The sequence below is a fragment of the Perca fluviatilis genome, chromosome 11 (genome assembly GCF_010015445.1).
Source record: "Perca fluviatilis chromosome 11, GENO_Pfluv_1.0, whole genome shotgun sequence".
Taxonomy (NCBI): domain Eukaryota; kingdom Metazoa; phylum Chordata; class Actinopteri; order Perciformes; family Percidae; genus Perca; species Perca fluviatilis.
Genome location: NC_053122.1, coordinates 26319663 through 26334327, shown reverse-complemented (window position 1 = coordinate 26334327; position 14665 = coordinate 26319663). Strand labels below are relative to the sequence as shown.

General features: G+C 40.3%; 2 protein-coding genes across 2 annotated transcripts; one reads left to right on the top strand and one right to left on the bottom strand.

Annotated features, from left to right (window-relative positions):
• Window positions 1–6: 6 nt before the first annotated feature.
• On the bottom strand, window positions 7–4104 carry alg3 (ALG3 alpha-1,3- mannosyltransferase). The gene is made up of 9 exons (XM_039816116.1): window positions 3846–4104; window positions 3013–3112; window positions 2768–2915; window positions 2513–2673; window positions 2209–2329; window positions 1921–2126; window positions 1638–1714; window positions 1307–1451; window positions 7–960 (listed from the first exon to the last, which is right to left on the bottom strand). The coding sequence occupies exons 1-9, from the start codon at window positions 4087–4089 to the stop codon at window positions 780–782; spliced, it is 1383 nt and encodes a 460-aa protein (XP_039672050.1). The 5' UTR covers window positions 4090–4104; the 3' UTR covers window positions 7–779.
• Window positions 4066–8840, top strand: mul1a (mitochondrial E3 ubiquitin protein ligase 1a). Its single transcript, XM_039816117.1, is given in 7 exon segments — window positions 4066–4158; window positions 4161–4180; window positions 4805–4949; window positions 5484–5571; window positions 5674–5794; window positions 6253–6484; window positions 6775–8840. Coding segments are annotated over 7 exon segments (1215 nt in total). The 3' UTR covers window positions 7291–8840.
• Window positions 8841–14665: the final 5825 nt, after the last annotated feature.

Below are 14665 nucleotides of genomic sequence, written 5' to 3'. Positions count from 1 at the left end.
TCAAGGTTAAGTGGCATCTCTGTTTAATATAAAATGTCACACTTTTGCTGTCTCAGTCTACTGCAAACTTGTGCTTATGAGTATATTGAGCCACTCACAACAGAAGATGAATGAATTATGTAACAAATCAGAAAAATAGCCATGATTGTCTGCAGCTTGGTTTTACACATTTGTGTAAAATTACACTTACTACTGGAAAATATATTTGGCCTTGTATTGGAGAATAATGCACCTACTGGACAAGTGGAAATTAAAGTGATAATTGCCAAATGTGCAATTATTTAAAGCTTTTGGTGCTGCGTTCAAGTTCTGTATCATATTAATGATATTCCTTAATATACTGCCTTCTTAACACAATGTACAAGATACTTTGTGCACCAATAAATTCGTTTTTGAAAATATCAATATCAAGCAAGGGAAAATTATTAGGCCAGTTGAAATATGGGCAAATAGAGAAATATAGCTGTATAAGATGTAACAAATGCTTTCAAAAATAGCATAACCTGAGAATCCATATTTTCTTTCTCTTTTTATTGCTTCAACTGCAAGGTAGGTATCTGTCTGCATACTCCACCCACACACATTAGCTTCCTTCCCTTTTAGCAGTGAGCTGAGATGAGAAGCATTAAATGGCTCCTTGAATTCACTCATAAAAACAAGTCTATCCCAGTGACCTCCCTCTGCACCGGTGTTGTGAGGATCAAAGAGAGGTGGGTGATGGAGGCTGTTTGGCAGCTGATTAGACTAAAATACAACGTCCGGTCCAATCATGCTGTGGCTCACTGGCTTTTGTCCTTGACGGGTATGTGTTCTTGTGTTGCTGCTGGGGCTGAAGGCAGCGGCGGAGCCAGCCACAGACACAGGAGGATGATGAGGTGACAGACGTGGAGGGCGGCTGAGCTGCTGTTAGTAGAAGGGTAGGTGTTCCATGAAAGCTCGATCAGACCCAGGATCAGGACCCTGAACACAAGGAGGAAAAAAATATAGCCTTAAAAAGGGTAATTTCGTTTTTTTTTGTTTTTTTTTACCTAGACCCTATTTTCTAGGGGGGAATTTTATGTATCATGATTTTTTTGCGACATTTTTTAAAAAATCGGTTCTTTCTCCTAGAATGGATATTTTTGATTTATTTATTTTTAACGATGATTCACCTAAACATTTTCTGTTTATACGGTACCACTGACATCATATCTGTTTCAAAAAAAACATTTCATGTCATGTACTTCTTTACAAATTAAATAAATGTCAGACTTACGACACTAATCAATAATGGAACTTATAGTTTAGTATTTAGACTCCCTCTTACCTGAGCAGGTGGGCCAGCTTCTTGACTCCTCCACTCCAGAGCAGGTAAGGCAGCGTGTGGAAGTACCAGACGTAGAATTGGTAGTGCAATGAACGACTGAAGCACATGCCAATGAAGTTAGAAATGAAGAGAATCAGCACCATCTGTGATATTCTGTTAAGGTTTGACAAAAAAGCTGGTGAATACTAGGAACATCATTCATATACATGTTTAGCCAATTTATATTTGACACCTAACAGTGAAAGTCATCGTGTTCCTGACAATACTAATTTGTCCTTTAAGGAACAGTATTCTGCAGATAGGAGTAGATTCAAATGGAACAAAAGGATATGATCAACAGTGTTTTTCTGAGCAGGGGTTTTCCTCTTGCTTGGCTCCTTGAGGAGTTCGAAGATGCTTTCTCCTGGCCTGGTAAGAGAGAAAATAGTTACTTATTCATATGAGCCTCGTGCTTCTTCTAATATCTGGAATATATAGATGAGTTCAACTACTGAGCCAACGCCTGCTGTTTCGTTGAACAAAAAAGCTGGCACGACTTTAACCCCTGATTTATTCCAGCTCATGTCAAACTAGAATGCCAACAGTAACCTTGGCACAGCCAAAGTCTGTCTCACCTCTTCCAACGGCGGAGAGCAAAGAGCAGCAGGGTGAGCAGGTGGGCAGCCAGCAGGAGTAAGTGGAAGTACCGATTCAAGAAGAACCATTCTGGCAGGAAGCGCCAGTTGACCGTCCACTTAAACATAAACTGACGGCCAAGATCAAACGCCCGGCTTATATAACCCACGGGATTCTCCAGGAGGAAAGGAAGACCCAGCAAAAGCTGAAATATCAAGACAGAATCATTTAGACACGATGCTTGGCAGTACTGGACAACTGTATTTATGTTCTAGGGAATATTTTACCTGTATGCCCGCACACAGAGAAAGTTTGGGGATTGTCCTGATTAGACCAAACTCAGACAGAAGGAGGAAAAGTAGTCCCGGAGCAAAAAGGAGCACATTCATTTTCACAGACACTGCTAAACTGTCAGAAAGAGAGGAAGATTGAGTTGTAATTTCATCACGTAACGCATGGCAAAAAAATTAAAATAACACTGATATGGTGTTAATTTACAAATATATACGTATGACACCTTATACATATTTCTCCATGACATGAAAAGCCAGATGAAAATCTGCATTTTGCCGTTAAGGAGTCTATTCTTGCCTGTAAATGCCACAGCCCAGAGTCCAGGATCCATCCATGAAGAGGTTGACAGCTGCAAACAGCAGCATCATGGCCACTGGATCATTAAAGAGACGCAACACAAAGATGGAGTGGATCCGATAAGAAGCACAGCACACAAAGAAGAACACATAGGGAGGAACCTGGAGAAATTAGAAGAAATAAACAAAGCGAAATTATTATTATTCAATTTTATAATGCCACATGGTAACTGAGGCTTTTGTCACACAGACTGACCTTCTTAGTGCGGTTGTAAATCCTGAAGACGAGCAGCAGTGTGATGAGGTAAAAAGCAGCAAAAAGGTACTGGGCCAGACGGATGTTCACCCCACGGCTGGTGATGTAGTAGAGAGCCGTAAAGATGTAGACAAAGCCAGCCGGGTACCTGCAACAACAAGGTGCTAATTCATCCCGCACTGAAAACTACATCTAACTACAGGATGGAGAGACCTACATCACCAAAAACCTTTTAAAAAACTCACACCAAGGGGCCGGTGTCTCCTTTAAGCTCGGTGTAGTCGTAGGTACCATTGATGACTCCCTCTACTTCATCCATGTAAGCTTTCCAGTCGATCTCAGTGTCTGCAATAAATAGCATAAATTTGTGATCATGATTGATGGGGAAGGTTATCTTTGTATTTCCTATTATATATTTAATGTTTCTACTGATTATAATGTAAATAACGTCTTTGTCTAACGTTATTAAAATTAAAACAAATTCCCATCACGACTTCTGTGTTTAAAGTTGTGTCCTATGATTATTTGACACAATAACCAAAAACCCATATTTTAAGGCTTTTGGGCGGTTGGTAGGACCAACAAAGAAAACTGATCTCAACTCGGCTTTGGAAGATTTTATATAAACACTTTAATGATCAATCAGAAAACTAATAGAAAAATGAATTGATGATTTGATTATATTTAGTGACAACTGCCACAGCCTTACATCAGACAAAGAAGTAGATTTGTCAAAAATAACATGGATGACATATTAAAGTTAATGCTTGGAATAAAGGTTACGTTATCAGTTGGCAGTTAACGTTATTATCATGCCTCTACAAGTTGAGAGTATGGTCAGTAAAAATCATATCTTTAGCTGTATAAAGTTTTAGCCAGCAGTTGCTGAAAATAATGAATGTCATGTAACACTAGAAGAGAACAGACGATTGTATATGGCCATGCAAGGGCAGCAAATTCCCTTTGACAGGTGGCAGTTTAAGTTAGTATGCTTGCTAATGCTAGCTACTTAGCGTTCAGATACGTTCAGAAAATGGCAAAGCACCATAGCATGCTAACTAGCCGCGCAGCTACTTACAGGCTACTTTCTGTATGACCCACACATTGATCCCGATCTCCAGGAACCACAAAACTGAAACGACCAGTAACGTGTATTCCGTCTTGAACAGAACCAAATGTTTGTCCTGCCACAAGGTGTGAAGTTTTCCCCACAGTGGGGACGGGGAACCAGGAGACTTTTTCCGCACACCTCCTGCCATCTCGGCGGCGTGTAGTGACAGAGTGGAAAGAGGCCGACAATGACATGCGCCGTTGTACGTCATCACGCAATGTTTTCATCACTACGTCACGTGGACAACACCGTTCAACAACTGAGTAGCTATGTCAACTTAAGAGTCTTCTTTTCTCTGACAGGTAAAAAAAAGCTGATTTATTATTAATCGTACTTGACAGTTAAGACATATATACGTGTATACATTAATTATAGTTGTTCATATAGTTAGCTAATGCTAATGTTGTAAAAGAAACACGTTTAGAGGTCACTGTTGGTTCCCCTGCTGCCTAAACAACGTTAGCTGGCTAGCAGCTAACTTCCAACGTTAGCTAACTAATATTTTAAAGAAAATAATCTCACTGAAATACGTTATGTGGCACGCTCACAGGATAGAAAATTGGCTTTCAGTATATCGTTACCCATTTCGTATGGCGATATTAACAAAGACAAAATAATCATTAAGTTATCCAACGTACATTCGAGTCGGAAAACTAAGCATCCGATTTTTCATAAAGCAGACAACTTAATCTGCAGTTTACCACTCCATACACAACATACACAATGTACACAACTTCAAAACTCTGAAAGCACAATGAAGTGCTGTCAGTTTAGTAGAATTACAGCACTGATGACGCCGTTACACTGCATTTAGTCAAACCTTTTTTAAATAGGTACAGCAAAATGCTCTTGTTTTGTCATTATTGATATAAAGAAAACAAGACAGTTGATTTGTTGACCTTCTTACATATCATGTGTTTGTGCAGGTCTGCAGTCACAGGAGACTCCGAGAGCATGGATGAGTTCCCTGTGAAGATGACAGAGGCAGTGTGTCTTGGGGCCAGCCTTGCCCTCTCAGGCATCTGCTACTATCTCTATAGGAAGAGCCGGACAACACTAGATAAACTCGATGTTAGTTGAGGTTCATGTGCAAGTAACATAATGTGACATAACATTGTTATATTTTGGAATTTCTCATTTTCTATCTTTTTTTTAATGCTGTCTAAGCCATTGAAAGGAGCAGGATTAGTTGTGAAACCATGTAAATAATCTTCAGCTTTAACATACTGCTGGAAATCCTCTTTACGTGTGTTTATAGCAGAGGCCAATCTTTTAGTCCAGTTGTTTTCAAACTATTGGGCTTGTGACTGAAGCGGTGTCTACTTGCAATCCCTCGTCACAAGTTGCATGAGTGTTACTATTAATTGGACTGAAGAAGTAGACCGTGCAAAAGTTCAGAAGGAAAAACGCAAAAGCTGGAGAACAGTGACATAAATAAGCTGGATTTTGTGTGGCAGAAACACATTTTTTCTTTTTCTTTCCCATCTTGTGAACCCTTAAGTTACAGTTACAGTATGCTGTGCACTGGGCAATATTGTAAAACCTGAAGGCTGTACTACTGTATGTATACAGCATATACAAACGGTCTGTGTCTCGTGTTGTCAGGATGCTCCACACTTCACCATAGATGGAAAACTCAAAGACATTTTGAAAGTTACTCCAGGAGCGTGTCTACAGTATGCTGTCATCGAAGGTAAACCGCATCTCACTGTTTCTGATACAGACAAGATCTGAAAGCATTTTTTTTTTTTTCACAAAAAAATGTCATTTTCTATCGTGTGTATATATGCTTTAGGTGCTGTGCACCCAGTAGGCGAGCCTCTGACAAGCCCTTTCCAAAAAGACTTTGTCGGGGTGTTGCAGAAATTCATGTTGAGAGAACACAGGCTGGTGTGGAATGGGCTTTCACGCACTTGGTGAGAACTCTATCAAGACAATAATACAGTGTAGCATTATGATAAGATATACCATTATTGATCCCCAGCGGGGGGGGGGGGAATCGGTTGTTGCAGCAGTACAACAGAAACATTAGAGATAAATACAGATAAGTATAGAAAGTAACAGATATAAATAATAAGAGTTACATGAACTAAAGTAGAATAGGCTGACTGGGCTTTAGACCCTTTCAAACTTCAACTTTCAAAATTCCACAAAGCAGTTTGTAATGCAGGCTTTCTGTTAGCCCAGTCTGAGATTATTCAATGTGATGAATATTCAGTTATGTCACTAGTTTTTTCAGGTGTTTTGTATATTTATGTATACATAAAACAATGAGGCAACCCCAAAGTTCCAATGTACCGTATATGATATTTTGCCTTTGTCATCATATCTGTAGACTAAAAAGTCTCGTTGTTCCTCCCTTTACCTGTTGCAGGACGGACAGTGAACGAGTCTTGCACCAAAGAGTGAACGCAGTGCCCTTTGTGTTAGTGGGATCAAATGAGACCGCAGTCAAAGTTCTGTGCCCCCTGCAGGCCTCTGGAGTGCACATGGAGACTACCCATGAGAAGTTCCACCAGGTTAACTACGGCTTGGGTGACATCATAGGACAATACCTCAGTGGGGAGAAGCTTAAAGGGCAACTGGAGACCGAGGAAATGCTCAAAGTCAGTTTCTAGATGAGATACTAATGTTAACTTCTATAGCTCAATAATTATACCATCATAAACGTATACATTTATTGTTATTACTGTTTTAATGCATGTAGGAACTGACAGGATAACATTTCACTGGAATTGTATTTTATATGATTTCATGTGACAAATGATTTGATGATTGATTGAATAAATTGTCTTTTGACAAAGGATAATTTTTTTTTGCAAACCACAAGGGCAAATATTAACAGAAGCGGATCTTAATGATACATTTTTACAAATATTCCCCCTTTTTTTCCCAGGTGGGCACAACTCTTACTGGCGTGGGCGAGTTGATACTGGACACGGACGGCACCCTGAATCTCCGACCCCCTTCTAATGGCTCACAGTATTTTTTGAGCATTACAGACTTTGACACCCTGCTGGGAGAGCAAGAGAGCAAGGCTGTTTTGTGGAAGGTGCTGGCCATCGGCTCTGCTTTGGTGGGGGCAGGGGTCCTCCTTTGGGTCGGCCGCCGCTACTACTACCAACTAAGACTTCGCTGGGAGAGGGAGCAGGAGAGGAGGGAATTTGAGAGACTGCAGGCTGAAGCCCCAAGGGCACATGCTCCAGTAAGGGGCCCTGAGGCCCTTCAAGATGGGGCCGAGGAATACATAGAGAATGCCTGTGTGATTTGCCTCAGTCAGCCACGGAACTGTATTCTGTTAGACTGTGGGCACGTGTGCTGCTGCCACAGCTGCTACCAGGCTCTTCCCCACCGCCGATGCCCTATATGCAGACAGGATATCAGCAGAGTGGTGCCTCTCTACCACGTCTAAGGCCCCTGTGTGATGACATGACCTCAGTGGGGCTTCAACGCCATACAAACTGTACCAGCGTTACACCTCAGAGGTCTAGAGAAATTCTCCCCCGCAGTCTAAGTGACTGTTTACTGTAGGTTTTTTCAACAGACAATTTCTAGGCATTCACTTAACCTTCTCAAACCTACCTTTGTTCAGCTTTTTCTGATACGACAGATACTGCTGCTCCTTTGTCTACTTCCATTTTTACAGTAGCCCTTTCCTCATTTAACCTTTACATACACATAGTAGGGTTTCTCAATTTCTGCATCATGTCAGAACCAGTGTCCTCACCCTCCGTCTCTGTAGACCTAATCACTGTGACGTCGCGCTAACACATCAATCACTTCCAGGTAGACAACTGGCTGCTGATTTGAATTTTGGAGATAAGCGAAATCGGCAAACTTGTTTATTTCTGTTGTCATTTTCAACCGTAACTGTAACATTTGAAGATATGTATTGTAAAACACGGGGGCAGGGGGGTTTGACGTTTCTGATGGGTTTATTTTCTGTACCGTGTTGCTTTGCTAGCATCTTTGATAAACCAAATCTAACATCACGAACAGCAACATCTCACCGCCGGTCAGACCGACTGCTTGTTTTGTCTCCAAGCCAACGTTAGTGAAAAGTGCTGACATATGAAAGCATCAAACATGCTTTTTAAATGAATGAGATGAGTAACATCCAGTTGTTCCTCGTCCCTGATTGGTAATTCTATGGAATAGATGCTGGGATTTTCTACCTGGAAGGTATTGTAAACAAACATCGCGATTCTTTTATTATTCTACATCCATGGATTGGGTCTATAGAAAACAGTTCAAACTCTCTGACGTTACCTGGGTGGTACTTTGTGACAAAGTTTGGTGCTGGTTGAGTTTTTGCTGACCCTGCCTTCTGTCACTCCAGCTGGGCAGGCAGGGGATGTCGTCAGGCCGACAGCCCCTCCACGGGACAGCCAGAGAGACTGGCCTCTACCACCGGCCATTCCGGCTCTTTACTTTGGTCGCTTTCATCCGCCTGGGCTGTAGCATCCTGGTGCTCGGTCCACCTGGTCTGCAATTTTACTGCTGTAAAGAATAAAGATTTTTCTTTCAAGAACATACTGTATGTATAAAATAATGTGAATTGTAAGGATAATGTGCAAACACTTTGTTCACTACAGAGTTTCAGTGAGGTGTATCTGTAATTGTATATAAGAAATACAGGGAGATGAAGTAATTAGAAAAAGGTGTACAGAGATGTTTATTTTCCTACGTGTCAGTTCTGTGCCTTATGGTAATTTATATGGCTGCTACTGTCTTAGTGTGATTAAACTGTATGTATCTGAATAACTTAAGTCTGGTCAGAAGGAGCAAAGCTTTTGTTTCAACCACTTTCAGTTACATATTTGAGTCACAGGAAGTTATTGAAGCAAAGATACATTTATTGCCAAGACGAAGTGAGTGTTATTAATGCACTAAAAACAGGCGAGAGTGTGTGAAATGTTGGATAGTTGGAACTAAACAATAAAGCATCACTGTTTGAACCAATTTTGTAGCACTTACTGTCATGTATAGCTGTACTCGCATCACCCACTATGTTTTTAGAAATGGAGCAGTGATACAACTTAAAACGTTAGAATACAGATTTGGTTGGGGCTACCATGAAATACTGCTCGGTTTGTATGTACAGATCTTATATGATTTTATGGTTTAGCATCTCTTAATGATCCACAGACATCTGAACTGCAGCTGTTACATCAAATGGCTGCTGCTCCTCTTAAAACATTAGGAATGGAGTTCATGTCTGAATAGATACACGTTTCACAGGACGCTCAAGATGATATGAATTCATGATGGGTCTTTTTATTTTCCCATAGGCACAAATGCTTGTAGACAGCACCTGGGGTCTGAAAAGACTTGGGTGTAGTTAGTCATCAAGCTTACTATTTCTGTCATCTCTAACAAGCAGTGAGAGGATATAGAGAAGGGTGGATAGATGAAAAGCCACCTTTTATCTTTAGCACAGAAAGGGAAAAACTAATAGGTGTGGGAGGTGGTGCAAGGTGAAGAGTGGGGCATAAGGCCTGAGTGGGCGTGAAAAAGGAGCAGGTGGGGGGACACAGGATGTCATAAATCTCCCCCCGCTGTCACAAGGGTTCACTTTGACAAATTCTTCATGAGCTCTCTCAGCAGAACAGCAGCTGTGGCTCTCGAGGAACAGACTATTACTGTAGCAGTCACAGACCTCTTAGGGCATTGGGGAATAGTTAAACATATTTGATATGTTTAACTAATAATTGAGAGAATAAAAAGACATTGCAGCATAAATGTGATAGGAATCATTTTACATGGGCTAGAGATAAAAGCTCTGAAATATAAATAAGTAATTGTTTTTTCCTTCACTGTCTTTGTTCATTGTCACAATTACTTTAGGCTTAATTTAAGCCTATTTCAGTAGATCTGAATTATGATAAAAGATTAGTGCCTCTACCACTAGGTGTCCATCTTTCTTCACTTGAGGTAGTGAGATACACGCTGTACTGGCTGACAGTGAGGGAGGACATTGGCTCCAGTAGACAGTTTCCAAGTCACATGCAATTAATGTGCACTGTGATATCTGGTTTAATCCATTCTGAAAGCTGACAAACAATTTAGATGATATGATTATTCTCTAATTGGCTGTGCTTCATGGGTGTAGACCCCGATTAGTGGTGATGAGGGTGCAGACAGAGGTGGTTCAGTTCAGTGCAACCTTATTTATTGATTTAATGGCAGCATTAGATTGGCTAGTAATTATCATATTTTTATATTGTCAAATATGATTTGTGTTTAGTGTTAATTATCAAGCATTAGCATGCTAACATGCTAAACTAAAGTGGTGAACGTGCTAAACATGTTGACCACGTAATTGTGAGCATATTAGCATACTAGTGTTAGCATGTAACAGTACTGTACAGCCTCATAGAGCTGCTAGTATGGTTGCAGAATCTGTAGTTTTGTCTCAAATTATGTAGTCAGACGGAGCAATGGTTTTAGTAATAGTAAAGGATTTTTTTGTGGTACAAAATGTACAAATGTAGTATTATCCTGTTTTGTTTTTATTGTTATATTATAATTTATTTCATTGTACTTTATTCCTTTAGTAAGCCTTATGTCTAAAAAATAGCCCAGACAAAGTACAGCAGATAGAGTGTAAAATGAAAATGGCATAGCTCCAGATCTGCAGAAAAAGTTTTGATACATTTTAGAAATTCTGACACACCATGACCTATTGTGCTTGTGCTCCTGACGGGGAGCGGTGGAGTGGAGGGGGCTTTTTTAACTTTGGCATTAGCAGACACTCAAAAGACAGCAGGAGGAAAGGTAGAGATGCGGCATCTCAGGAGAGAGAGCCATCACAGCGTGCTATAGTCCCTGATGCCAATTACCGCTGTCACCCATCTGCTTTGGGCATGCAGTGAAACGTGGGATAAGTGACCTACTTTGTGACAGTAGTGTGACTGCAGTGCTTCTCCTCACATCAACAAACCAAGCGCTGAGGAGAGGCAGACATGGATGGTATCATAGGAAAATACACACTGCTTACATATTAAAATAAATCTGTTTGGCCCTTCAGTAGGAGCAGGGTGCAGTGTTTTTTTTTTTCATTCACCCAACCTAGGGTTCTGAATACAGCAGTACTGTAAATCTAATGGAAGAAAGGGAACCCATTCAAATTGTAGGTAAAAGGTAGAAGATGTATTTCAACTCTATTCCATTCTTTAATAGCCTACACCCATAAAATCTAGGACAAATGGACACAGATTTAGATCCCTTACTTAAGATAAAGCAGCAATGACACTTAAGTAGAGATCCAGACATATTGTCAAGTAAAAGGTACTCATTATGCAGTATGGCCTGTCAGCGTTATATCATGATGTTATTGGATAATTATTATTGTGCGTTAACATGTAAGCAGATTTTTAATGTGGTGGCTCATCGAGGTGAAGCTAATATTAACTGCTTCAGATACATGCATGTAGTTTAAACTGTAACAGTGCATCATATTGTATAAACTGATCATTGTTTTGTATGAAAAATAGTAGTAATAAGTACAATATTTCTCTCCAAAATGTAGTAAAGTATAGGTATAAAGTAATATAAAAGTAAAGAACTAGGCTACCTTAACGTTGTAAGTACAGTACTTGAGTAAAAGCTATCCTTTAACAGTCGTCACACTTCCAAATACAACAAATAAAGAAATGTAGGAACTTGATTCTTAGAACAGAAGTTGGTGACAAGTTTTAATTAACAACATGGAACACTCTGACCAACCTATGATCCCAGCTTTGGCGTCCCCTGTGACGGAGGTGCGGGAGGCTGCCCGCTGTTCTGCAGACTACAGCTGTGATCATTTCTATCTCAGCTGTGTGCTCACTGGTCCAAGAGCAGGAGCTCTGCAAATGTTCCCATAATCCATTGGAGGATGTTTATGCGAAAGAGAACAAACAACATCATGTTCATGATAAGGAGAGCAGATAATAGGCCTACACGGTACTTTTATTTAGTCCATGACTGCATATGGTGTGTGTCTCTCCTCTTTCTCTTTGCCCTCTCACTTACATTTTTAGTTTTCCTGAAATACACACATAAAACACACACACACACACACACACACACACACACACACACACACACAAGAGCTGATACTCCGTGGATTGATCTTGACTTTTAGCTGTACGCTTGTTATTGGGTTTCTCCTAAGCTAGTGTGTATAGCCTACACAATGTGTGTGTGTGTGTGTGTGTGTGTGTGTTAAGTTGAAGTTAGCCTGGTCTGCTCGAGGGGAGAAGGTGAGTGACTCAGCATAGGGATTCATTTATAATTGGAGGCAGTGCTTCGAGAGCACACACACACACACACACACACACACACACACACACACACACACACACACACACACACACACACACACACACACACACACACACACACACACACACACACTTCTTAAGGGTGGGGGCCCTTGTCAGAGATGATGTGACTGATTGAGTGAGCCTGATCATTAAGAACTGCTGTCTGCTAAAGAGGCAGAGATGGAGAAAGAGAAAGAAGGGGACAGAGAAGGAGAAATCACAGCATGTGGACTGAGAAAGATCAATTGAACTAAACAGAGGCAGCTAAATGAGGAGTCCTTGCACTTAAGCGCACTGGGTTTAACATTATGTACGAGGCGGTGTATTGTTAGGGGAACGGGGAAGAAAGAGTGGCATCCAATTGGTATAACATATGCTTGTTTTTCTTCCTAAATAGTAACATGAAGCAGCACCTGGTACCATGTGGGGCAGCAGGTCAGATTTTCTTCAACTGTGTCGCTGACTGATGACGTCATGTGAAACCCCTGTATGAATCAACTGCTGCGCTTGTTGACAGCTAGAGGCTCCAGTTTATTGGGCAGGAGGAGCTTTGTGAGTGAAAAAAACCCCTGGGGAGTTACATTCAGATAGAAAGGCAGATTTAACGATCTCTAATGCATTATATAGCTTTATACATTGAGTATGGATCCATGAGAGAAAAATCTGAATTGGAAATAGTTCTGCGACTGCTTTTTCCATGCATGGAAACAAACGTTTTTGGTCAACCTGCCTCCAAAGAAAACATAAAGCCAACATGCTTGTTTTCTTAGTAAACTGGTGGTTAACAGAAACGCTCGAGACCCAGTAATGGGTTTTACAGAGGGTTATATGGGCCATGTTTCTGTGGGAAGCCAGCCAGCAGGCTTTCGCTTTGACTCTGCAGCTGCCCAGCATCTTATCACCGCAGAAAATCCAAGAGCATTTCCAACAGCACTGATCTCTAAAAGTGTCAGCTGGTCGCTTTCACCGGTCAGCCATGCAGTCTTGCTGCTAAAGCAGAGGGACACTGCTTCAACGGCAAGGCTATTACATGTTTATAGACAGGTCAGCTGGCCCGAGTTGTTAAAACAGGTTCGGTCCAAAAATAGGCTTTCTGTCAGCTCATTGTTTTAGATTGTTATGAGACACCATATGCTGTGAGCAGACACAGGCTGCAACAAAAAGAACGCAGGGAAGAATGACGTAACTTCAAGTGCAGCTAATGTATAAATTATACTGGCTCTGTCCATGGTGCTGAAATGAGACATTCACATATTTTCTGCTGACAAAACCAGGACCCCATTATATACAGTATTTCTCTATTTTCTAGTTTACATACTGTACTCTATATAATGTCATAATGTAAAATCTAGGATGTTTATTTTTCATGCTTTTTATTGTGTATAATAAATAATCAAAATCTATTAATCTATTGTGTTTTAGTGTCTATTTTTTGAGGGTTACTTCTCTTATCAATACAATTATGCATCTGTCCTTGCACTTTCTTTCGCTGCTGTGACATTTTCAATGGGCACTCCAGTGATTTAGTATTTCACTCTCATAATGTTTGGGAGACTCGGAAGAGACCTATATATAAAAAAATCCTACGTTTCCCATGATGCAGCTAACTTTATAAACTTCGACAATGACATCACCAGGGTTAATTTACTTTAGAACGCCCCTCCAGACCCACAGAGGACATTATAAAGAACTGTATACTCAACATAAGTAGTAAACTGACCTCTACTGTACATTATGTGCATAGTCAGTAGATTGGAGCACCCCTTTCATTTTCCTGGGTGAGATTAATGATGTGTTAGTTTATCTTTCCTGCATACATTTGACCGTATCTTATTTTTTTATATTTTATCTTATCTTATAAAATAGACAATAACTGGTGTCCTTGTCTCTGATTTTCTGTTTGAGCCTACACATGTCTATATGCTGTACTATTATCACTGGTGGAAGAAGTACATATTTTATAAGATCACATCACGTTTTGTCTGTAAAACCTTAATCTGTAAAGTAGCTGTACGATAAGTAAAAAGTACAATATAAAAAAGCAATTGTAAACTAGAAGTATAAAGTAGAAATACTCTAGTACAAGTACCTGAAAATTGTACAGTACTGAGTAAATGTACTTAGTACTTACACGGGTACCATGCAAAAAAAAAAAATAGCCTACCTGAGAGTCTGTTTATGACTTGACTTCATAGTCCTATATTATATCTTGGAAAGAAAATGATACCCTATAATGGGGCTATTTTGTAGGCTACAATTGTAAATATGAGGTATTTATTTTACCATACACACCACGTTTCTACATAATGCTGTATTTTCCTCAGATATCGTAAAGAACAGCCTGAAACCTGCCTCAGTATGGGCCCTTCACTTGTGTAATTTCATCTTTCGCCTGTTGATGTCACTCTTGCTCCTCTACTCCCCCAACCCCCAAGTTCCAACACACACACACACACACACACACACACACACACACAC